General features: G+C 39.6%; 1 protein-coding gene across 9 annotated transcripts in view; it reads right to left on the bottom strand.

The window, feature by feature from the left end:
* Positions 1-26,575, bottom strand: part of LOC140741361 (V-type proton ATPase 116 kDa subunit a 1) — a 59,282-nt gene that overhangs the window by 16,527 nt on the left and 16,180 nt on the right. For 5 of the 9 annotated variants that reach the window (XM_073071506.1, XM_073071504.1, XM_073071507.1 and 2 more), the window contains exons 6-19: positions 23,844-23,947; positions 21,780-21,906; positions 19,040-19,122; positions 17,673-17,766; positions 16,519-16,731; positions 13,829-13,979; positions 13,594-13,733; positions 12,897-13,057; positions 12,133-12,223; positions 10,201-10,319; positions 9,185-9,401; positions 4,642-4,749; positions 3,545-3,652; positions 2,646-2,663 (exon numbers count right to left, since the gene is read on the bottom strand). In XM_073071506.1, the coding sequence (XP_072927607.1) occupies positions 2,646-2,663; positions 3,545-3,652; positions 4,642-4,749; positions 9,185-9,401; positions 10,201-10,319; positions 12,133-12,223; positions 12,897-13,057; positions 13,594-13,733; positions 13,829-13,979; positions 16,519-16,731; positions 17,673-17,766; positions 19,040-19,122; positions 21,780-21,906; positions 23,844-23,947 (1,734 nt within the window). The remainder of the gene's footprint in view (positions 1-2,645; positions 2,664-3,544; positions 3,653-4,641; positions 4,750-9,184; positions 9,402-10,200; positions 10,320-12,132; positions 12,224-12,896; positions 13,058-13,593; positions 13,734-13,828; positions 13,980-16,518; positions 16,732-17,672; positions 17,767-19,039; positions 19,123-21,779; positions 21,907-23,843; positions 23,948-26,575) is intronic. The other 4 variants (XM_073071509.1, XM_073071512.1, XM_073071510.1 and 1 more) reach the window with 3 other exon arrangements.

Below are 26,575 nucleotides of genomic sequence, written 5' to 3'. Positions count from 1 at the left end.
ATGTCAGTCTATCGCGAAGTTAACGCCCAGCATTTTGCCACTACCCATTTTCAGCTGGGTGGAATGGAGCAGTGTGTGGTTAAGTGCCTTGCTCAAGGATACAACACGCTGCCTCAGCTGGGGCTCAAACTCACGACCTTCAGATCGCTAGTCCAACGCCTTAAATACTTGGCCATGCACCACACATACACTACATTAGGGTTAAGTAAATAATTTTTTTTTAAAAATCAACAAACTAGGACTTCATTCCATGGAAACTAAAATATTAGTCAATTAAGTTTTCATGATAAAAGGGAAACTGACTTAATAAAGAAAAACTAATTCTGAAAATGTGGAATTTAACATGAGAAAGCAGAGCCTGAGAATTAAAATTAGATCAAAGAAAACTTTGGAAACAATTCTACAAAGGATGGGAGTATTTTGGCTCGAATGGCACTAACACTACAACAATTGTTAAACTGAACTGAAAATACAAGAAAGATTTTCATTAACTGAAATTTTACTTATTTTTAAAATTCTTTAATAAGGATTTAGTGCTTATCTCAAGATGTTTAAGGTGATGATATCAATTCTTGAATCACTAGAGAACGACAGGGCTCTGGGAAGCATTATAGAACAGGGAGCTTGGAATTCAGGTGCACAATTCCCTTAATTTGCCACCAGTTAGAATGGGTATGGAAGTTAGAAGGTTAAGTGACATTTGAACAAGGTGCTGGTGAGGCCACTTTGTATTGTGTTCAGTTTTGGTCACCCTGCTATATAAAAAAAGTTAAGTGTAGAGTGCTGAAATGATTTACAAGGGATGTTGCCAGGACATGAGGTACTGAGTTATAGGAAGAGGCTGGGCAGGCTAAGAATATATTTTCCATGAACTATAGGAAGATGGGGTGATCTTAAGTAGTATATAAAATAATGACAGGCATAGAAAGGGCAAATAAGAGCTTCCTCTAGAGTTGGGAAATCAAGAACTGGCGGTTTAATGTGAGAGGGGAAAGATCTAATAGGAACTTGAGATGCATTTTTTAAAAAAATGTATACAGAGGGTGGTATATATCTGGAATGAGCTGCCAGAGAAAATGGTTGATGCAGGTACAATAACAACTTTTAACAGACTGTTGTACAGGTACAATGAGTAAGAAAGGTTTAGAAGGATATGGGCAAATGAGACTAGCTTGAATGGCCATTTTGGTCGGCATGGACCAGTTGACCCAAACGACCCATTCCCAGGCTTAATGACTTCATGGCACCACAGGCCCACTGGCAAATATGGGAAATAAGTGAAATATTTGGTGTTCGGTTAGGTTGCTCATGATGTAATTAAATGATGGAATTGATCCAAGTCCCTGAGCAATTGCTCTTCTCACCTGTCCACCAATATGATCCTTGAGCAACAATTTTTTCAGCAATTGATGTAAATTTTTTGCAGAAGCAAGAATAAGTTATGCAGGCTTATAAACTGTGGACTCGTATGCATAAAGCTATGGCAAGGCTACAGCTGTGGACACCCTTGTACTACCAGTGATTTCTGGTTGGATTCAAACAAGTTTCTGTTGCGCAAGGAAAGGCAACAGCTAGGTCTAGCATCCAAGCAGTTTTATTTTAGGGTCAGTTAAAAAAAAAATTGAGTGTCTAAACTTCAGTTGAACAGAGCTGAGAATGTTTTTGACATTCTCAAGTCAAAAAAAAGCTGAATACTTTGAACCTCAGTCTGGGGTTATTTCTGAAACAAAGCAATACTGGATAAAAGTATCTCATCCACAAAGCATATAGAAGTGTGTTGAATGTCACACACAAGATATACAGTGGATTCCAGTTAAGACATTGGGACCAGTACGTTTAGGCCCAATTAAGCAGCTGCCCCAATTGACTGAAGTATCATGGAAATAGATATTAAAGTATAAAGACAAACTACCGCTTGAGTAACAAATTTTGTATTTAAATGAAATACAGAAAAAATTAGAACACTACCAATAGCACTACAGTACTATAAAACTTTTATTAGTTCCTAAAAATTATTGGAGGAATTCATCCAGAGTGCACTGCTGTGTTCTTTGATTGACTGTAGATAAACAAAATCAATGCAAATAATGAACTGTTTCCATACAATGCTTTTGACAATTGCATCCTTCAAATCTTCATTTTCATCGCAACATTCAAGATGATTGTCATTTCTTCAAATTCTTCATGGCTCCTAACTTGTTAAAGTATTGAAATTGTTTAATTTTCACTCCCAGCTGTTTCTGCCATTTCTAAGCCTGAATATTTGACACCGGAGTCAGCAAAACAGTTTGGAATTGTCTTCTGTATTTCTCGCCAACTATCAGTGACAAAAATCACTGATTTTTGAACACACACACAAATGATGCCATTTAAAAACTGTTCGCTTTAAAAATGGTATAGTGTCTAACAGCTACACAAGTGCATGCAACAGCCTCCTGCCCCAAATAAGCAGCATAGTGTTCTAAATAAACGGAGGGAATCCAGGCTATTTTCTCAATTAGTTTTTGTTCTTTATTTGTCCCAGATAAGCAGCTGCCCCAATTAACCGATGGCCCAATTAACTGAAATCCACTGTATTCCAGAATTTTCACAATTAAAAAGTCGTGAAGAATAATGAAATAAACATGTCAAGAACACAGCCTTACCAATTGTTCCTCAGTTGGCTTGGAAAAAAAGTGTATATTTTAGTTAAATGCAATGAAAATATGAATGCCTTGTTAGTAAATGTTAAATTCTTAAATGCATGTACCATTTTCAAGAATATCTCACCTTTTTATTTGGAAAACAAGGGAACACATTTAACTTGAAGTTATACTTCAAGATTTATTCACAATCATTTGTGCAGTACCTAGATTTTTACCAGACCTTTGAGTGTAAAATTATGAACTGTTCCTCAATTAAAATAAAATAAAGAAATCATGCAAATATCAAGATGCATTAAATCTGCCAATAAAGGCACAAGACCTTTCAACAGCAGAGGAAGAAGCTAGCTTAAACCTGCAACAAGTGATCATGACATCACATCATGAAAAACCAAAAAGGCAAGGATTATGGCATTCATAATTGAATGCAATTCTTAATACTCTGACTATATTTAACCAATTTCAAGGAAATTTACAAAAAGCTAACAAGAAATCAAAAATGATAGGCACACACACACAGTAATGACTTACAATATACTTTAATTTTCAATATTCTAGACTTTGATTAGGTTAAGATTCCAAAATGATTACACAACCAAACAACCAAACAAAAGACAGTTGGAGCTTGCCAGATACTTCCAACTTTTCCAGAGAAGACTCAGCCTGCCCTCTATGGAGACAAAACACAACCAGTAATGCGAAGAAAATAAACTCAACTGGCAGTTGATTGTGTTGATACTCAATCCTTTGCTCCCTCTGCTCTTCATTAGTTTGTACTGGCAATCCTCTTTTTGCTTTTTTTTTGAAAGAACCATAAGATGCAGGAATATTCTGGATAATGAACAGCACAACTATTGTTCAGCATTATAAAACTTAATGAACAAAGCAAATTCTTTACTTACCTCCTCACCATCTTCTGAGTGGGTATCAAGTTGGTCATGTTGAATTATCTCAGCATCTTCCTCAGTTGGTCCATTCCCAACTCTGATTCCACCAAAGTTGTGTGTTCCCTGTACAGTGATAAAACCACAATAGCCAAATAATATGTCAAATACAAATGAGATATAATGATTAAATAATCTTTCCACAATTGTATTTCGACATTAAGATCCAAATTAACTTTTCAGCAGTGGGCTCAGTTTCATCCAATAAACCTCCATCACTCCATCTCACACCCTCCCCCAAGTTCTAGGGAACTGCTAATATGTTAACTTTCTCAGCTTATGTTCTCTGCCCTGAGTACTTCAAGTATTTTCTAATCGCACTCACTTTTCAAAATGCCCTACCCAAGCTTTATCATGCTGAACACCTCAGCTTTTTACTTCCCATTCCCTTGTTCGCTATATAATCCAACAAACCTTTGGACGAGTAATGAGATTAAAGCCTAATTAAGGCAAAGCGCTACACTTTGCAATAATATATACTATTCAACGGAAATTATTTTTACCAAGTAAAAAAAGCTGTGATGCCAAATGCTGTTGTTCACAACAGAAAAATATTCTCTATGTAAACATCTGCATACATTTACATTAACATGCAAATATTAACCACAAATTGAATAGAGGAATGCGAATCCACACTTCAAATGGAATTTGATTTTGCATTCAGTATTGAAATAAGTCATTTTGAAAAATGGAACATTACTCACCCACTAAGTCAAGAACATACCATTAATGTGGGAAAGTAGTATTTCCCCTATTGTGGACAATGGGTGCACAACCTAATAAATGATTTTTTCCTTACCAGTCTTAGCCAATACATTTGAGATAAACTGTTAATCTGTTTCACCACTACAACATTTGCACATTAACTATATATTAGTTTAACTCAGTTGCACTAATATCAGTAATTTAATGTTGGAATATTAAGAGGTAGAGAAAGAGATTTATTTTCTAAGTGCCAATCTGCCCCAGAACAGGAAATTAAATACAATACTAAAGTACAGTTACTACTATCCCACGGACAAAAACAATTTGAACTTGGAAACATGAATGCTTACCAAGTTCTTTTTTCTCAAATACTGATGACGCAGCACCAATGGTTTCACCACAAGCATACATGGAACACACAGCAGAGCTACGATTACCAAAAAGGACTGCAAACCTTGCTGTGGACAAAACAGAAACTCTGATTAATTATTTGTCTGTTAAACCTTAGTTTTTCCCAATTAGAAGATAGAGTGCAGTAGAGAAAGTATCGGTTTGTTTCAACTTTTTGCACAGACATGTCAATTTAACTTTGTAAGCAAGAAATACATTTGTAAGAATGTATTGTAGTGATGTGCTACACACAGCGCTGAAATAACGACACGCAGTCGGTAAGTCGTTTCGAGACTAGTTTATTCAAACTTCGCGGTGCTGGTATTTAAATCCCTTGCGCCCGCCCTCTCCGGGTGGAAATGACGTCGGAGGTGCATTACCAAAGTCTCCCCCCGCGCGCTGACTATTTGTGAGCCGGTTCGCCTGCGCAGAAAGTGGGTCGTCACATAACCCCCCCCCCAATGTCCACAGTCTGGATCAGCCTCTGTTTGGGAGGTCTGCCTCTGCACCGTGGTGCCTGAACCCCGACCGGCTGCGCCAAGTCCACATGGGCTGGTTTGAGTCAGTCCACCGTGAAAACCTCCTCTTTCCCCCCAATGTCCAGCACGAATGTGGACCCGTTGTCGTTGATCACCTTGAACGGCCCCTCGTACGGCCGCTGTAGCAGTGCCCGGTGTCCGCCCCTTCGTACAAACACAAACTTACAGTTCTGCAGGTCTTTGGGTACATGGGTCGGGGTCCGTCCGTGCTGTGAAGTTGGTACGGGGGCCAGGTTGCCGAGCCTTTCGCGTAGCCTGTCCAGGACTGCTGTGGGTTCTTCCTCTTGCCCCCTTGGGGCTGGTATGAACTCTCCCGGGACGGCCAGGGGCGCGCCGTACACCAACTCGGCCGACAAGGCGTGCAGATCCTCTTTGGGCGCTGTACGAATTCCAAGCAGGACCCAGGGAAGCTCGTCCACCCAGTTAGGTCCTCTCAGGCGGGCCATGAGAGCCGACTTCAAGTGACTGTGGAAGCGTTCCACCAGTTCGTTCGACTGTGGGTGGTAGGCAGTAGTGTGGTGCAGCTGCGTTCCCAACAGGCTGGCCACAGCCGACCACAGGCTGGAGGTGAACTGGGCGCCTCTGTCGGAGGTAATGTGGGCCGGTACCCCGAAGCATGCTACCCAGCTTGCAATCAGTGCTCGGGCGCAGGAATCGGCAGATGTGTCGGTGAGCGGGACCGCCTCTGGCCACCTCGTGAACCGGTCTACCATCGTTAGGAGGTACCGCGCTCCTCGGGACACTGGTAGGGGGCCCACGACATCCACATGAATGTAGTCGAACCTCCGGTGAGTGGGTTCGAACTGCTGCGGCGGGGCTTTAGTGTGCCGCTGCACCTTGGCTGTTTGGCACTGCACGCACGTTCTGGCCCATTCACTGACCTGCTTGCGAAGTCCGTGCCACGCGAACTTGCTGGAGACCAGCCGGACGGTTGTCCTGATAGATGGGTGCGCCAAACCGTGTATGGAGTAGAAAACTCACCGTCTCCAGGCTGCCGGGACGATGGAGCGAGGTTGGCCGGTAGCCACGTCGCACAGGAGGGTCCTATCACCTGGGCCTACGAGAAAGTCCTGCAGCTGCAAACCCGAGACTGTGGTCCTGTAGCTGGGAATCTCGTCGTCTGCCTGCTGCGCCTCCACCAATGCTGCATAGTCCACCCCCAGGGACAGAGCCTGGACAGCTGGTCTGAAGAGTGCATCCGCCACGATGTTGTCCTTCCCCGAGACATGCTGGATGTCCGTCGTGTACTCGGGAGATGTAGGACAGATGTTGCTGCTGGTGAGCCGACCAGGGATCGGACACCTTCGTGAACGCAAAGGTCAACGGTTTGTGGTTCGTGAACGCGGCGAACGGCCTGCCTTCCAAGAAGTACCTGAAATGCCGGATTGCCAGATACAGTGTCAACAGCTCCCGGTCGAAAGCACTGTACTTGAGTTCGGGTGGTCGTAGGTACTTGCTGAAGAACACCAGGGTTTGCCAGCGCCCCTCGATGAGCTGCTCCAGCACCCCACCGACTGCTGTGTCGGATGCGTCCACCGTGAGGGCGGTCGGAACGTCTGTTCTGGAGTGCACCAGCATCGCGACATCTGCCAAGGCTTCCTTGGCTTTAACGAAAGCGACCTCGGCCTCCTCGTCCCAAGTAATGTCCTTGCCTTTACCCGACATCAGGGTGTACAAAGGGCGCATGATACGGGCTGCTGAGGGGAGGAAACAGTGGTAGAAGTTCACCATACCAATGAACTCCTGCAGGCCTTTGACCGTGTTCGGCTGGGCAAAGTGGCGGATCGCGTCTACCTTGGCGGGCAAAGGTGTTGCCCCGTCTTTGGTAATCCTGTGGCCCAGGAAGTCGATGGTATCGAGACCGAACTGGCATTTGGCCGGGTTGATCGTGAGGCCGAAATCACTCAGGCGGGAGTAGAGCTGGCGGTGGTGGGACAGATGCTCCTGACAACTACTGCTGGCTATAAGGATGTCGTCCAAATAGATGAACGCAAAGTCCAGGTCGCGTCCCACCGCACCATTAGCCGCTGGAACGTCTGTGCGGCATTCTTCAGGCCGAACGGCATTCGGAGGAACTCGAACAGGCTGAACGGGGTGATGAGTGCTGTTTTGGGGATGTCTTCAGGGTGCACCGGGATTTGATGGTATCCCCGGACGAGGTCTACTTTGGAAAAGATTCTTGCCCCATGCAGGTTTGCTGCAAAGTCCTGTATGTGCGGCACGGGGTAGCGGTCTGGAGTGGTAGCCTCGTTCAGTCTGCGGTAGTCGTCGCATGGTGTCCAACCCCCGGCTGCTCTGGGCACCATGTGCAGGGGGCAGGCCCATGGACTGTCGGACCTCCATACGATCCCCAATTCCTCCATCCTCTTGAACTTCTCCTTTGCCAGGCGGAGCTTTTCCGGGGGGAGCCTTCGTGCGCGGGTGTGGAGGGGTGGTCCCTGGGTCGGAATGTCATGCTGTACCCCGTGTCTAGGCATGGCTGCCGTGAACTGCGGTGCCAGAATCGATGTAAAGTCTGCCAGGATTCTGGTGAATTCGTTGTCCAACAGCGTGATGGAGTCCAGGTGTGGGGCCGGCAACTTGGCTTCACCCAGGGAGAACGTCTGGAAAGTCTCGGCATGTACCAGTCTTTTCCCTTGCAAGTCGACCAGTAGGCTGTGAGCTCGCAAGAAGTCCGCCCCCAGGAGTGGTTGGGCCACGGCAGCCAGTGTGAAGTCCCACATGAACCGGCTGGTGCCGAACTGCAGCTGCACTGTGTGGGTGCCATAGGTCCGTATCATGCTGCTGTTTGCGGCCCTCAGGGTGGGTCCTGGTTTCCTGTTGTGGGTGTCGTACCACGTCAGGGGCAAGACGCTGATCTCCGCTCCGGTGTCGACCAAGAAGCGGCATCCCGACCGTTTGTCCCAGATGTACAAGAGGCTGTCCTGGTGGCCAGCCGCCATAGTCATTAGCGGCAGCTGGCCCTGGCCCTGGCCCTTGCAGGGCGGGTGACAATGGCGGGCTTTTGTGCCCCACCTCTGGTGGTAGAAAAACCACTGTTCACTGTCTTCCTCACTCCTGCCTCTGTGTTGTGTGCGCTCCCTCGCCGGGCCTGGTCTGGTCTGCTGTTGGGCGCGTGGCCTGGTAATCTGACCGACGGACGCCACGCTCTCCCTCTTGGCTTTCCACAGCACGTCTGCCCGGGCCACCACCTACCGGGGGTCACTGAAATCTGCGTCGGCCAACAGCAGATGTATGTCCCCGGGCAGTTGCTCCAGGAACGCTTGCTCGAACATGAGGCAGGGCTTGTGTCCGTCAGCCAGGGACAGCATCTCGTTCATCAATGGTGACGGCAGTCTGTCTCCCAAACTGTCCAGGTGAAGCAGGCGGGCACCCCGCTCACGCCGTGAGAGGCCAAAGGTCCCAATGAGCAGCGCTTTGAATGCTTCATATTTGCCTTCTTCCGGGGGCGACTGTATGAAATCCGCAACCTGGGCGGCCGTCTGCTGGTCAAGGGCGCTCACCACATGGTAGTAACGCGTGGAATCAGAGGATATCTGCCGAATCTGGAACTGGGCTTCTGCTTGGCTAAACCACACGCGTGGTCGCAGCGTCCAGAAAGTCGGCAGTTTGAGCAAAACTGCGTGAACAGATGAAGAGTCGGTCATCTTTGGTCCAAATCCCGTTTGGACCATCAGGGTCACCAATGCAGCGATGTGCTACACACAGCGCTGAAATAACGACACGCAGTCGGTAAGTCGTTTCCAGACTAGTTTATTCAAACTTCGCGGTGCTGGTATTTAAATCCCTGAAATGACATCGGAGGTGCATTACCAAAGTCTCCCCCCGTGCGCTGGCTATTTGTGAGCCAGTTCGCCTGCGCAGAAAGTGGGTCACCACAGTATTTTATATTCAAAACTGGAAGCTATTGATTTCAAACTGCTATGCAGAAATATTGCATAAGTACATTTCCATAATTCCATACCTGACCCTTGTATAGATATTTCATTGTTTTATCATTATAGCTGAAGAGGAACATATTGATGAAGTGAATGAGAAGACTGGGAGCATCTCTTGAAGTGCTGGCATCATAAGCAGTCCACTTGTAGAAGATGAGAATAACAAGATAGCCAAACAAAGACAGCATAAATACCATTTCAGGGATAAAGCCAAAATAGATGTTCAGTGGTTTTTTAAAATATCTAAGAATAAAGCAGAGAAAACAAATAACATGAAAAATTAGAAATATTCAATGTTTGTACTTTTACATTATTTAACAGCTAATTGCAAACACTGAAATCAATAAGCTTATAAATTACCTGTACCCATACTTTGGTGTATTAACATAAATAGAATGTACTGGGATTGAAAGGGATAATAACATAATGCAAAGGCGTAGCAGACTCATTGGACCAAATGGTCCAATTCTGCTCCCATAGCTTATGGTCTTACTGAAAAATAAATCAATACTTAACATGCCAGTGATAATAACTGTAGTCCATCCTGAGAGGGTGCAGAGATGGAATAAAGTCATAAGTTTCAAGTCATAACTTTGGTTGGTCAAATTTATACCTTATTGAGCCATTTAAATAGATTAGTAAACTATGGAAGTCAACCTAAATGATGGTTCAAATTTGAATTGACATGTAAAAGCTTACTAAAACTTGACAAAAAGAACTCAAATCCACCATGAATCACTACCACCAACAACCTCTACCTCCCTTCCCACCCCACAGAAAGATCAATGTTGTAAACCCCCAGGACTGTCATTAGTTTTATAATTATAATAAATCAGATGATTAGCTTCATTTGATCCTTTGGTTGCCAGAACTCCATACAGGGGCCAAATATCAGTTTTAAGAAATTCTGTCCCATGCATTGAGTATTTGGAAATGTCAATCTTCATTATTAAACATTTAATGAAGTGACACTTCAAAATCTGCTTGAAAATCACTTCAACAGATCAAACTTCTTTTCTATTCCTTATGTATTCGGACTCACATATAATTCAGAAGGCTGAGAGACACTCCAAAGGCCATATGGATGACACCCAAAATCACAGACATCTTCATCTTGAAGGAGTTCAGAAATGTAAGTTTGTTTGTAGCAATATTCCATATCTAAATAAAATATAAAATCTATTAATCTTCAGGGTTAAGACCAAATATTTGGCTAACTATTTTCTTTCCCTTAGACCCAAAATTCAGAAGAGGTGGAACTGGTCATCAGGTTAAAAAAAAGTGGCTAAAGCCAGGACATGGAAATCATTTATTCTGGAAGGGTGAGGTCAAAAGCAGTGAAGAAACATATTCATCGGAATCTATCTTCTATGATTCTGCTTTATGCACAAAAATAATTTTATGAGAAAACAATGAATTTTCTAATAGACTTGGCTAGAAGAATTAACACAAAATGAACTGCCCAAAAAGTCTAACAAGTAAAATGTTATCGTTAGGTCCTTTCCTCTTCTAGTCTTTGCATAGGACTGAAAACATCCATTTCCTTTCCCTCTTAGTTCTGATGATGGGACCTTAATCTGAATCATTCTCTACCCATTCATCACCTGTATTTTCTGTTTATGATCTAAAAAAAATTGTATTTATTCATTAGTCGATGTTAATTAAAATAGTGCTGAATCGGAGTTTTCTCTCAAGTGAGCAATGGCATTAAAAACATCCATTCTTTCGTGCATAGCAGAGTTTGCAAATTATTGGTTTTCATGCTGTACAGCAAAGAATTGCATTTGCACAGTTAAACCTCCTTGACTTTAAGCAGATCTATCCAATATGTTTACACTGTTACATTTCCTTCCAGAACCTTCATGATTTAGAAACATAGAAAACATACAGCATAATACAGGCCCTTCAACCCACAAAGCTGTGCTGAACATGTCCCTACCTTCGAACTACCTAGGCTTTACCCATAGCTCTCTATTTTTCTAAGCTCCATGTAGCCATCCAGTAGTCTCTTAAAAGATCCTATCGTTTCCACCTCCACTACCGTCGCCGGCAGTCCATTCCATGCACTCACCACTCTGTGTAAAAAAAACTTACCCCTGACATCTCCTCTGTACCTACCTCCAAGCCCCTTAAAATTATGCCCTCTCATGCTAGCCATTTCAGCTCTGGGGAAAAGCCTCTGACTAACCTCATTATCTTGTACACCTTTATCAGGTCACCTCTCATCCTCCGTCGCTCCAAGAAGAAAAGACCAAGTTAACTCAACCTATTCTCTAGATTTGTCCAGACAAACTAATTTAGGGTTCCAAGTCAAAGGTAAATTTGAAAGATTTAAGTGATTTTTATTCATTTGTGGGGTGTGGGCATGACAGGAAAGGCCAATCCATAAATACCCTTGAGAAATGCTTCAGCCCCCGCAATGAAGCCTTGCTGCAATATACATTCAAATCAGCATCGTGGAATTTGAAGGGGAAATTTAAAATCAAGATGTCCCACTGCATGTACTCCCTTTGACTTTCTTAGTAAACAAGACTGCAGGTAGTCTAGACAAGTAACTGCAATTTATTTTGTAAATGATGAATACTTCCACAGGAGCTGAAGGTAGTACACATTTAGTGTTGAATGAGGTGCAAATTAAGTGAAATGCTTTGCTAAGTATGGCATCAAGGCTCTTAAATACTGTTGGAAATGCATTCATCCAAGCAAATTAAGAGCACTGCATTTTTCTCTCAACCTTGCAAATGGCAGAAAGATTTTCAAGAGTCAGAGGGCTAGGTGCCTGCGACAGGAGACTTTAAATTTTACCATTTCTTGTACCATCTACATTAAGGTAGCTTATCCAGTTTATTTTCTGAACAACAATTCAAGATAGTTCACTACATAAAGTCACTAGTCCAACACTTCCAAAGCAGTCAAATGGCAGACCAAATTCATTTTCCATTTATGATTAAATTTTAATAAAAATACAACTTACAGGATCTATTCCAAACGGATATGGCCCTTTGAAGACATTGGGATGGGCAGGGTCTAGCTGAAGATTTTGATTGCCTTGAAGGGTTTCCTCTCTACAAAAGATTACAGTTATGAAACATCATCTAAAACTGCATTTTTGTTTCACTAATGGTGAAGCCAGAGTGTTAAAATTCATGGCATTAAATCAAATTAAAAATACTTGCATTTATATGGAGTCTTTCACAATCTCAAGATATACTTATGAACATCAATGAGTAATTGTGGTAATACTACTGGGCAGTTAGAGCAATTAAAATGTTAATTTTAAATATTTTATACAGAGTACAACTTGCAGAAAGCATTGTGGGTTTTTTTTGAATCATGCAAAATATGTCAGCTCTGAATTGTAAAGACATTTTAATATATTTTCTTTGTCACTTGGGCCATGTATTATTTAAACAATTAAACAAATTGGTTATTGGCCTTCAGGTTTCAGCTAATAGCTTTCTAATTACAGAAATGTTAGAATAGTCTATTGATGGCTTGAACAATTGTCAATTAAAATATTAAATAAACCTTTAATCTAGTTTCACCAAACTTAAATTATATATTTCTCTTAAGTTTCTGGATCCTAGTATAATACCCACTTCACTGTTTAATGTTAAAACTTTATATTGCTATGCAATATTTTCCCAGTACAAATTTGTTTTGTGGTGTAAGCACAAAGAACTCATAATGAAGCAATGTAAAAAAAAACAACCTTGAAGGTCTTTTTGCAATACTTACGTCCAATTTCCATATGGGTGAAACATTGATCTAACACTCCATGCTGAACCAAACATATTGAGAGTCTTTGCAAAGCAGTCATTATATATGAGCCCCGTATACACAGAGAAAATTCCCATCAGTAAAATAATGTAGCGTCCACTGAAAATGGTGCTGAAGATCTGTTAGGAATGAAGCTCAATTTAAAACTGGAACAACAGTAACCACATCGATTGTTGTTACCCACAACACAACTGAAAACAGCTTGAACATCTTACTATTGGTATAAATTACCAATGAATTAATATTTCTATCTTCTTTTCATATGTACCGATGAACAAAAAACATGCTGGTAATTATTCAGTACATATATAGAACTTTGAGAGTTATGTTTTTCTTAAATATAGTGTGGTTGATATCTGGATTTTGTGGCTGGAGGTGATAGTGAAGTCAGATCTAATCATTATGTTTAAGAGACATTGAGACGGCACTTAAATAGGCAAGAAAAAAAAAGGATAAGGTCCTTATGCAAGCAAATGGGATTAGTGTAGATGAGCAAAGGTTCACCATGGATGTGGTGAGTCAAAGGGCCTGTTTCTGCACCCTACGACTCAACAAAAATCACAAAACATTTAAGTAATTACTATCATCTTCAAGTCCCCAGAAAACATCAGAAAATTACAATTCTTGATTCAGTTACTATTGGTACAAAGAATACCTCATTTTCAATCTTCTGTGACAATATTCGGCTTTCTCTCAAAACCATCCACACAGCAAATAAAGTCAGCAGAACACCATGGCCAAAATCCCCAAACATAACAGCAAAGAGGAAAGGAAAGGTTATAATTGTATATGGAGCTGTGGGGAAAAAAGACAACAAAAGTAGGCTTTACTAAATAAAAAACTTGAAACATTCCGATCTGAAACATCGACAGCTCAATGCAGTTTCTTACCAGGATTAATTTCCCTGTAAGTTCCAATTCCATATGCATCCACAATGTTTTGAAAGCCGTAAGTAAATTTGTTTGTCTTGTTATAAGTTGGTGGTGTCTGGCTGGCTTGCATCCTATTTAAGATGGATGGAACTGTAGATCCACTGCGCTCCTGAATGGAAAGAAAACATTGCTTAAAACCACAACGTTAAGGAATTCTCTATAAATCAATAGGCAAAAGATATGGATTGTATAGCTTCTTCAGTGCCATTATAAACACAAGCCAAGTTTGAACACAAGGTTAAAACAAAGTGACTTCTAGTTTATTAAGGTAATTAATTGAATACAGTTGGCCCTCCTTATTCATGAGGGATTGGTTCCTGGCTTAATGCAGTGGACCTTAGGACCCTGCAGAACCCCAGACCTTATTTAGCCTGTATCGGTGCAGTGGACATTAGGACCCGGCGGCAGAGCTCTGAATCCACAGTGTTTCTGTTCACGAAAATAATCACGATTGAAAATAAAATGGAAATAATAAAGTAATCGGAAAGAGGTGAAACGCCATCGGTCATTGGAAAAGCATTAGGCTACGTCAGTTAACGATCGGAACAATTTTAAAGGATAAAGTGAGAAAGGCTCTGCCCCGATGAAAGCTACAATTATTACTAAGCAACACAGTGGTTTAATTATTGGGTTTTGGGGTTTTTGATCTTCCACATCAACCCGGCACAGAGGAGAGCGCACTCGGGAGCGGTCTGTCACTAGATCGAACTCAGGAACTTCCGTTCCCGAGTCCGGCGCTGAAACATACGTTCTTAAGTGTTTTATATGCATAAAAAGGCATATTTTACCTTTCTATCTATATACTAAGACAAACATTTGACTAACTGATGCTAAATAATACCGGATGTACCTGTTCCGACTTACTTAGTAAGAGAATTTCTGATTTTTTTTATCCCGATCCACGATAACCCACGCACATCCTCCTGTATACTTTAAATCATCTCTAGGTTACTTATAGTATCTAATACAATGTAAATGCTATGTAAAATAGTTGTTATACTGCATTGTTTAGGGAATAATGACAAGGGAAAAAAGTCTGTACACACTCAAACAACAAGTGCTGGAAGAACACTTCCGGGTTTTCGCGATTCGCAGTTGGTTGAATTCGTGGATGCGGAATTCGCAGATAAGGAGGGCCGACTGTATATAGAACTGAATACATTCAAGCTAAGAATACACAGTGAAGTTTCTAAACTCCTCTGTGGTGCCAACAGTTTTTCTGCCAAAAGAATGGAGAAGAAAGAAGAGAACAGAAGCTGTAATGAAAAGTAAAATTGCACAAACATCCGTTTTCAAAAGGTTTTTGTTTTGCTCCCATTTGTTTGTTCCCGTTACTGTGGCAAATAGCCCATGTATAATAACTAACAGACAAAGCATCTGAAGATATGATCCTCCCTTGAATAAGCAGAGAGCCATAACTGGAATTAGTGAAATAAGATTTCAAAATAACTTACCACAAAGGATTAATTACAAAGTGCTTTTTACTCATCACTGCTCAGAACAAGCTTGTAAAAAAAACCATTCATCTCCAGAAGGGCTCAATTGGTTGAAACAAAAAGACTAAATAGAAAAAACATTTAAAAATAATATCAGACCAATGTTGAGTGTCTGAATTTCACAGCACATGGATGGAGATCCAGCAATTTCTCCAGTTTTAATAGTGTGAAGCACAGAGACCCAAAAGTTACTGAAATGTAAAAAATGCTGAAATTACTCATCAGCCAAGCAGCATGTTGTCTGACCTGAAAAACATTTCCAGCATTCTCTTATATTATTTTTCATGCTCCCCTCAAATGCAATCTTTTGTTTCCCAAAACAGAGTATTTTGGATAATCCCTAATTCTATTGGTTTCAAGCATACAATTTAGGCAACAGAAAAGTCAAATTATTTAGTCAATGTTTAACAATTTTAATATTATTTCATGCTCCCCTCAAATGCAATCTTTTGTTTCCCAAAACAGAGTATTTTGGATAATCCCTAATTCTATTGGTTTCAAGCATACAATTTAGGCAACAGAAAAGTCAAATTATTTAGTCAATGTTTAACAATTTTAATATTATTTCATGCTCCCCTCAAATGCAATCTTTTGTTTCCCAAAACAGAGTATTTTGGATAATCCCTAATTCTATTGGTTTCAAGCATACAATTTAGGCAACAGAAAAGTCAAATTATTTAGTCAATGTTTAACAATTTTAATATTATTTTATGCTTCTTAAAAAATGTATTTCAGTTTTATTGTCTCCAAGTGTTTCAAGCTGGTAAACTTTGCCCCAAATTTTCAGAGGAGAGGACTCCATATTGCACTGAGGCCCAGTTGGCAACTAGAGCACACCATGATGCAGAGTCGGCAGGATCCATATTTCACTTCCTGTCCACACTTTCTTAGACATGAGCAGACCACAGACTGTAATTACACAATCACAATTTAGACCTACATTAATTGTAATTATTAAACAGTGTGAGTATATTCCAGGAAGAAAAACATAAATCAACAAAATTAGGCTCCTCCTTTCAGAAACCATTTCAGCATTTTTGCCATGAATCTCAGAATCACTACAAATCGTTGTGTCTAGGAAGCAGGTAAGTTTAATAGATCTAATGAGCAATGTATATTTCTGAACTTGAATTAGCATTAACAGCGACTTACCGTACCCCTTCGAAGGGCAAACTGAATTGAATCCAAATCAGAAACTGGACACCAGACCTCTGCAATTAAACACTTTTGCGTGACATCAATGTTGCAGAGATTCAGGGTATGGTAAATTGCCTTCATTTTCCGTACTTTAATAAACCATACACGAATACTCTTCGAAGCTGCCTGCAGTACCCTCTGACGATGATCCTCTGTCTGATTTAAAACCTAGAGATGACAAAAATACATTTTTGAATATACAGAACTGATAATCTTTGCTGAAACAGTAGATCTGTAACTACTCACTCTACATTGCATTGAAGAACCCATCTAGCTAATGATAAGAAATGACAAAGCTAAGGGAACAAAAGAAGCTAAAAACACTTGAAAAAGATGAAAACACAAGAGTTGTAATTTAATTCTCAAAACAAACAAACCTTTCTGAAACAGAAAATCATAGCCTTGTGTCATTAGCTAAAGAAAACAGTACAGGACATCCCCGATAATGAATCGATTCTACTTTTACAGACATTCATCCATAGATTTTGTCAGAAAGTTGAAAAATACACAAAAGTCAGTCGATATAGTAACTAGACCTTTATAGTATTGTAATAAATGGCACTAAAAACACAAGAACAATTAGTAAAGGAGGAGAGAAAAGGGGAAGTTGTTTTGTCACTTGTACAGACAGACAGACATACATACTTTAGTTTGTAGGAACAAACTCTGAGCTCAGTCATTTGAGGGGGTGTCCATAAGTCGGGTGTTCTTAATTGGGGGATGGCCTGTAGTTTTAATGCTCTTTTAATACTGAATACATCATTGAATGTAAAGTCAGGCATATTATAAATGCGCTTGCAGTCTTCAAACATGTAAAACTGACTCAAATTTGTAATGGAATTAAGGGCATTTTAAAGTCTGGGTCAATGAATTGACCTGCAGAAGCAAAAAATGGAGCAACAATTAAATTCTGGTCAATAGAACAGTATAGAAAATAGCATAAGGCTATCATAGAAAAGTTATGCTGATACATATTTAGAAAGCCAAAGACATTCAGCACATAAAGGCAGTAAGTAGTATTTGTCAACTTATGTTGTAAAATGCCTTCAAATCATGCAGAAATCGTACAAAAACTGAGACTTGACTATCCCAACAATTGAATACAATACCATTTGAAGATCATCAATTCGTGTGTTTACACCAGCTAACATTTCCTTTCGTTCTTGAGGAGTTTCTGGGCAGGGATAGAGGGATGCTCTGAACCTACAAGATTAAGGCTCTTGTTAACACAAGCATTGATAATGGATCAAATTTTGCTTAACTAGGCTCATGCCTTAAATTCCCACCCAACCATGCTGACCTATACTAACTGTATTGATTAAACTAGAGGTCTCACTACCAGAGCTGTGCCATGAAGCACAGATCTACCAGCTTCATCTTTGATCTCCTGAGATAGAACGGGACAGGGCCATGGGTTCTATCTCAATAGTCTGAATCTGTTTTCAATTATTTCCAAACATCTCCAATGACCAATAATATTTAAAAATAAATGCCTTAGAATTTAGATTTTTAGAATGTTGAGAAGTGTATTTATCTAAAAGGTTAAGTTATTCAAATTACTTAAAAACACAGCTGCATAATTTACTCTTTCCTTCCAACCCAATTTAAATGAATGGGTCTGTACCAGACCAGTTAAGATTTCAGATACAAAGTGTTCTCAGTTTCTCAGCTCAGTGCAATCTGGAATTCCCTAAAATCAGTGCAGGAGTAGAGCAGGAGATCAGATGCACCAGCATCTGAACTCCAACACATTCTGTCAACCACACTGCACTGTACAGACACACAAGTCACGCACATACTGACCAGCAAAGAGGATATCAAAAATATTCCTCTTCTGAACCAGAGACCTCCAAGAGGACCACAACCTTGCCATGGTTTGGAGGCTTGTATGCCTCGATGACCCAGAGAGCCATGTTGACTGAAGTCAGAGCTTTTTGTTTTATCTCTTGGTAGTGTCACCCATGCCAAACAGGTCAAAGGGTAGAGGCCTGACTAAGAGTGGTCCACCGGTCCTCCAGGTTCGGGAGTTTAGCTCAGGGCTAACAACCCTGATTAGTAAAACAAAACTGTTATGGAAACAGCAATGAAGAATCCTTCTACATCTGAGTGGCGAAGGACAGACAGATGGAAGACCTTCATTGCTGCCTTAAATGCCAGGGCATAATGGATAGTAAGCAAGTAAAAACCACTGAGAGGGGTCAAGTACATTTTAGCTTAATAACAAATTATCTTACAGTGAAGCTACAAAGAACCAGTTTTATGACCTCACTTGGTAAATTAAGGAGGTTGATGATTTAAAAAGTTATTAACTGAGACCTACAAATCATGAATTTGGCAACCTTCAGGACAATTACTGACAAATGTCAGGCATTAAAGTAATTAGATGTCATTACAGCATAACTGATATAGTGCCATATGTACAAGCAACAGGAATTAAACATATGCAGAATATTATCAACCAAATTACTATTCTCACCCTTCACAAATTTTCTTCACCCTGTTTTTCAGTTGGTCACCTTGAAAGAAAATGATGAAAACAGACTTGTCCACCTGACCACCCTAAAAAAGATGGTAAACACATTCAGCTGAAATCTCTTGTACTAGAATTACAAAATATTTAAATTATTGCACATCTCATTTACTGGAATAATATGTTGATAAATTATGTAGGGACATTTAAACACCTTTACAGTAAAAGACAAGCAGAAAATTTGTATTATCTGTCCTCTTTATACATTAGGGTAGTTACTAATTCTGTAAGCTTTTTATAATAAAACAACTGGCAATACATGTAAAAAAGCCATGTTTATTACCCATCATTAGAAAATTAATATAAAGATAGTGCTTAAACACAAAGTAGATTATCGAACACAAAACCAAACTTAATTCTGTGGACTACATTCATTCCTCGAATCTAGACATATATTCAAAATATTATTTTTTCAAATATTCAAAATAACTATGAGAAACAGCAACAGCTTTGGATTGTGCTGGTCATTGACACAAAAGACATATTTCATTTTATGTTTCAATGTACAGTGGCATGCAAAAGTTTGGGTACCCCGGTCAAAATTTCTGTTACTGTGAATAGTTAAGTGAGTAGAAGATGACCTGATCTCCAAAAGCTATAAAGTTAAAGGTGAAACATTCTTTTCAACATTTTAAGCAAGATTAGTGTATTATTTTTGTTTTGTACAATTTTAGAGTGAAAAAAGGCAAGGAGCACCATGGAAAAGTTTGAGTACCCCAAGACATTTGAGTTCTCAGATAACTTTTACCAAGGTCTCAGACCTTGATTAGCTTGTTAGGGCTATGGCTTGTTCACAGTCATCGTTAGGAAAGGCCAGGTGATGCAAATTTCAAAGCTTTATAAATACCCTGACTCCTCAAACCTTGTCCCAACAATCAGCAGCCATGGGCTCCTCTAAGCAACTGCTTAGCACTCTGAAAATTAAAATAAATGATGCCCACAAAGCAGGAAAAAGCTATAAGAAGATAGCAAAGTGTTTTCAGGTAGCCGTTTCCTCAATTCATACTGTAATTAAGAAATGGCAGTTAACGGGAACTGTGGAGGTCAAGTTGAGGTTTGGAAGACCAAGAAAACTTTCCGAGAGAGCTGTTTGTAAGATTGCTAGACAGGCAAATCAAAACCCCCGTTTGACTGCAAAACACCTTCAGGAAGATTTAGCAGACTCTGGAGTGGTGGTGCACTTATCTACTGTGCAGCAACACCTGCACAAATATGACCTTCATGGAAGAGTCATCAGAAGAAAACCTTTCCTGCGTCCTCACCACAAAATTCAGCGTCAGAAGCTTACAAAGGAACATCTAAACAAACCTGATGCATTTTGAAAACAAGTCCTGTGGACTGATGAAGTTCAAATAGAACTTTTTGGCCACAATGAGCAAAGGTATGTTTGGAGAAAAAAGGGTGCAGAATTTCTTGAAAAGAACACCTCTCCAACTGTTAAGCACGGGGGTGGATCGATCATGCTTTGGGCTTGTGTTGCAGCCAATGGCACGGGAAACATTTCACTGATAGAGGGAAGAATCAATTCAATTAAATACCAGCAAATTCTGGAAGCAAACATCACACAGTCTGTAAAAAAGCTGAAGATGAAAAGAGGATGGCTTCTACAACAGGATAATGATCCTAATCCACAAAGGGACTACCTCAAGAGGCGCAAGCTCAAGGTTTTGCCATGGACCTCACAGTCCCCCGACCTAAACATCATCGAAAATCTGTGGATAGACCTCAAAAGAGCGGTGCATGCAAGACGGCCCAAGAATCTCACAGAACTAGAAGCCATTTGCAAGGAAAAATGGGCGAAAGTCCCCTAAACAAGAATTGAAAGAATTGAAAGCTGGCTGCAGAAAGCGTTTACAAGCTGTGATACTTGCCAAAGGGGGTGTTACTAAGTACTGACCGTGCAGGGTGCCCAAACTTTTGCTTCGGGCCCTTTTCTTTTTTGTTATTTTGAAACTGTAAAAGATGATAATAGAAAAGTAATCTTGCATAAAATAGTAAAGAACTTAGAATAGTAAAGAATCTTTAACTTTATGCCTTTTGGAAATCAGGTCATCTTTTACTCGCTTAGCTATTCACAGTAACAGAAATTTTGACCGGGGTGCCAAAACTTTTGCATGCCACTGTACATGTGACAAATACTGATCTATCCATCAAAATTATAAATAAAACCATAAGCTGATAAAATGTGAAATGTGTATAAAACAGATTGGCGTTTCCACTATCTGACATTTATCTGCTTTTACACTCAAAACAACTTGTAGATATCAATCAGCAAAGATCCTTTTATTAGGTACAGTTAAACTACTGGTTGTCAACATAATGCTTGTGCGTACCCTCAAGACAGCATGCATCAAAATTCAATATTCCTAGGAGTGAAATGTCAATCCTATTGGAACTAAAACTGGGTGGTACAGTAGCATACTGGTGAGCACAACATTATTACAGCACCAGCAACTCAGGTTCAATATCCGCCACTGTCTGCAAGGAGTCTGTAAGTTCTCCCTGTGACAGTGTGGGTTCCTCCAGGTGCTCGTTTCCTCCCATATTCCAAAGACGTATGGATTAGCAGGTTAACTGGTCACACAGGCTGTATCTCTAAATATATGCTGCAATGACAATTATTTGAATTCAATATCAATTCTATAGTCTGTTATGGAACCAGTCATTTTTAAAAATTATTACTTACAGCTAAAGGATCTTCCAAGGGATTTTCAATTTCAGCTTGACGAAGAAAAACATTTCCTCTGCATACTCGCCATAACATCCTTTCAAAAGTAGGGATTCTTTCTCGGTTTATCACACCAGCAACAAAGCTATACATAGGAATATGTATGGTCACAAGCTACATAACATACATTTGCAAAATATAAACAGTAATTCATGGTGAACTATCTATATCTAACAAATCATATCTATTTTTCCTAACGTTAGCTTCTATTTTTTTTCTATCTTTGGCTTCTTTAAGAACATTATATTGAATAGTTCAGCTTTGCCAATTGATGAATACATCTTATTTTGAACCAATCTCATGAAATTTGTTTTATAATGTGGTACTTAATTCTTGCATATATGTGATGTTTACAAAATCTTACTCATGTGCTTATGCAGGCCTCTTCAAAAGCAATGAACTTTCCAAAACAAAATAATACTAAAGTTGTAGTAAAAATGAAATTGGTAAACAATTGGAATGCACCAGCTGATAGATTAGAAAAGTAATAGCTGCTTCCCAATTCAAACTCCAAGCAATTTAATGTAAAAGACTATTGAGGAGATGGATGGTGGGGGAAGGGGAGGAGGAGGAAAGAAATGAGGAAAAAATACACATCATGCCACCTAGAAAGGTATAAATCCAATGAGGCACTAGCCTCATTTCTCTATTCGCTCTCCTTCTCAATCAACATTCCCCCACCCAACCCACAATAATTTTGATTTCCAGTACAGCTCCTTTACTCCTCTGCAATTATCCTCATCCTGCGCTTCTCCCTCCATTCAAACAGTTCACTATTTTCACACAACTTTGAGTAGGGAAATGCATGAGGGTTAGGGTGGAATGAGCTACCAAGCCACAAAAAGCAATAGGTCCACTCAATTATCTACAAAATCTACACAATTTAAAACTGTGAATGCATATTCGTGCGCCACAGCATAAAGTACAGATCCACAGCTCTTCTGAAAGTTGACAAATTTAATTTGTGCTTCCTTCATTTGTGCACCCAACACCAATTTGTTCTACATTTGCCCAGGAAAATACATTTGAACTGCCTAGTATTTGGCCCCTATTCAAAATAGCCTGAAAACCACTAACTTGTTCAACTTCTTAACTTTAAGCCTTCCTTGTCTCAATCTGGTAGTTCCGTTTTATTTCCTCAAGAACAAGTATACATTTATCTGCATCCTGCACACTACCTGTTTGCATGTCAACCCCCAAGTTTGGTTAGACTACATTAACTACTGAACCTGACACACACCTACCCAATGCAGAACCTAGAAGAAAATTAACAGTCAAATATGGCTTATTTCCTTATTTATAATCACCTTAAAGTGCTTCACAAAATCGATTACATCAAAGAGTGTTTCAAAGTTAGAAAATATGCTGCATCATGATTTTTAAAAATCCACAGGCGATATCAGCAAAGTGATCAAATGTTTGGTCTGAAAAGAGGAAATTCTACTGCATGTGGGCAGAATGCCCAGCTCATGACCAGATAAGCGTAGAGCAATACACAAAAACTAAGGCTAGGAAAGTTACAGAGATGAAGCAAAGGTGGAAAGGTGATGATGCAACTTAAATAAGTTAATTGCTTATCTTAACCTATGGGCAATCTTAAAACAATTATCTGCCAATCCCTAAATATCACTAGCTTTGGCTTATTTTGCTTTAACCCAAGAAGTAGCTGGGAAAACATCCAGTTTTAAGGCACATTTGGCAATGCTGCAGATATTATATTTGAACATACTTGTGTCATAAAAAATGACTTAATGGTTTTAACTTCTGAAGTTTATTTTGAGCAAAAAAAGGAGCTAGAATTAAGAGCAAAATGGCCAACTATTTTAGTTATTTAACCATTATTTCTGATTCAAATCACTTGAAATTCTTACTTGCAGTCTAAATTCTTCTAAAACCAAAATACTAATCACCATTTGCTATTATTCATGTTTCTTAAATAAATAATTCTAACATACATTTTTTTTCTTCACAGGACTGGAACTAGTTAGAAGCACAAAATATTTAGATAGCAAGCTAAGTTACCCAAGTCTGAGGGGGGCACCACGTCCCAGTTCACTTGGCTCCAGCAGAGAAGATGATTCTTCAAGTAGGTCTGGATCAGACATCTGCTGATGATGCAATTCAGCCTGAATTCACAAATCAATTAACATACTATGAAATCAGTTAGTGGCATGCAGGGGAACCAGGAACCAGGAGAAAAGGAAAAGGTGAAAATTAAATTAAAAAACATAACTTAAAAAAATTTAAACAATATACATTAAACTTTGAAAATACAGAGAATACAGAGAAAAGCAAAAATGAACAAGGAAGCTGATGAATACAGATGAAGAGCAAGTTCATTCAAGCAAGTTGGATATTTCTGAAGATCTCAAATGAGAATATCAGAAAGATCAAAATGCCATCGCCAAGATGTGCATGCTAGAGACAGCCACAGAAGTGGAAATTTGTTTTACTTATTTCAAAAAGATACTGACATAGTATCAACTGCTTGATAGTTATTGAAAATATTTTAATGTTTTTGCTGCATTTTGTGAAAGCAATACTTCAGATTAAAAAAAACATGTATCCTGCATAGGAAAATGCCTACAATGCCGTTGTGGAAGACATTTTACAAAAAATGTCCATTTATCTGTGCCTTTATTTCATGTAGTTGAAGCCACCTATTGAAGGAATCCCCTACAGTCCCATTTCTATAGCAGTGTAGAGATCAGTCAAAATATTAAATATAGCAATCTAAGGAAAAAGACCATTAATGAATATCAAGCTATGATAACACTTCTAATATTTTGGCGTCAATACAAGTACATTTTAGAGTTCTAATTCTCTCTTCACTATTAATTAAAACATAGGGCAAACCTATTGATGATAAAACTGATATAAATATGAGTTGAAACATGTAGCTGCAACTGTCCTGGCCAAACTTTATAAGTAATCTGAAATTGTTTGCGTGAAGTCCAAATACAGATGTTTGTTAATAATTAAAGTACTGAAAAACAATGAATTAGAGATTCAAGTTCTCCCTCTAGCACTTCTGGATCACATGTACACTGCTACTGCTTAGTACAGCATCACAAAATGTATTAGGAAACATCTTCAACTCTGTCCTCACAACATGCTTTAACTCTCACCTGCTTTATTGTGCATGTTCTAATTTCCCTACTAAGGTCAACTTTACTAATTTACACTTTAACTGTAATTGAGGCTTTGCAGCGTACTTAGGATATAATGAATATTAAGTGTAGACTTTTAAAAGATTACCAGTAAAGTCATGTGCATATCATTTATCCATAATTTTAAAAAAATCAGAAAACAATGATATGAAGTAGAATCCACAATAATTACAATATTTGTTAAAATTATATTCAATTTTTAAATGGATATCAAGGGACCAAGGAAGATGGGAACAGTAAAGGAAAATGGCAAAATTAGAAGTAAAGCCATGACCTTGATAAAAGGAGAAGGCTCAGGGAGGGGTAGGGGCAGGGGCATATGGTCTATACTCAGTCCGTTTTTTAAAAAAATATATAAAAGCTATGCTCTGTTATCAAGAAGTCTTTCTTGGATCAGAGAAAGATGAGCATCTTGTCTGCAGAGTAAATTCTTTTTACTTTGCTAGTGTGACCTACACTATCAAATCACAACTGAATCATCATACCTGAACCCCAAAAGAGTTTAAAAATAAAATTAAAGCTGTCAACAGGAAATTTCTTATGAACCAAGGTAAATTATGAATCACTGCATTTGGCCATTAAACATTGATGATCTAAATGTTCTCAAATCTTGGTGGTTGTGTTTTTTTTAAAAAAAGGAACTATATCTCGAAAAAAGCATAAAGCAGATCTTGCATCCCTCCCAAAATCTTTTGACCTGAAACTTCAGTTTAAAGCTTAGATTCTACTTTTGAATAATTCCATTGTCAATAACAAGCTTCCTATTTCTAATTTTCCACCACTGCAAAAACACAATTAAAGTAATCACAGATAATTATATTTGTTACCATTAAATGCAAAAGATTTGTGGTTATCTTTTTGAAAATATTTGACAAATATAATTAGAAAAATAAATACTGCAAATAGTATTAAACTGAAAGCTAAAATAGATCTTTGTTCAAAAACTGGCAAAAAGCCCAATTTGAAAGTGTCCAGGTACTTTGATGATCATCCCAATTGATTTTAAAGAATAAAGATTAGCTTTACTTGTCACATATACATCAAAACATATAGTGAAATGTAAACACAAAGTACACTGCAGATGCTGGGGTCAAAGCAACATGTACAACAAGCTGGAAGAACTCAGCAGGTCAGGCAGCATCCGTGGAAACGAGCAGTCAACGTTTCGGGGGGAGGGTCTTGGCCCAAAACGTTGACTGCTCATTTCCACGGATGCTGCCCGACCTGCTGAGTTCCTCCAGCTTGTTGTACGTGTTGCTTATAGTGAAATGTGTCACCTACATCAATGACCATCCACAGTCTGAGGATTGTGCTGGGTGCAGCCTGCAAGTGTCGCCATGCTTCTGATGCCAACATAGCATGCCCACAACTTACAAACCCTGACCTGTACATCTTTGGAATATGGAGGAATCTGGAGCACCCAAAAGAAACCCACACAGTTATGAAGAGAACGTACAAACTCCTTACAGTGGCAGAATCGGACCCGGGTCACTGGCACTGTAACAGTGTTACACTAAGCGCTAAGCTACTATGCTGCCCCTTTTCTGACCAGTTAAGCAAAGGAAGTCACTACAATGGGTTACT

The sequence above is a fragment of the Hemitrygon akajei genome, chromosome 18 (genome assembly GCF_048418815.1).
Source record: "Hemitrygon akajei chromosome 18, sHemAka1.3, whole genome shotgun sequence".
Classification (NCBI taxonomy): Eukaryota; Metazoa; Chordata; class Chondrichthyes; order Myliobatiformes; family Dasyatidae; genus Hemitrygon; species Hemitrygon akajei.
The sequence above is the reverse complement of the archived record's forward strand: the minus strand, read 5'-3'. Positions and strand labels throughout refer to the sequence as shown.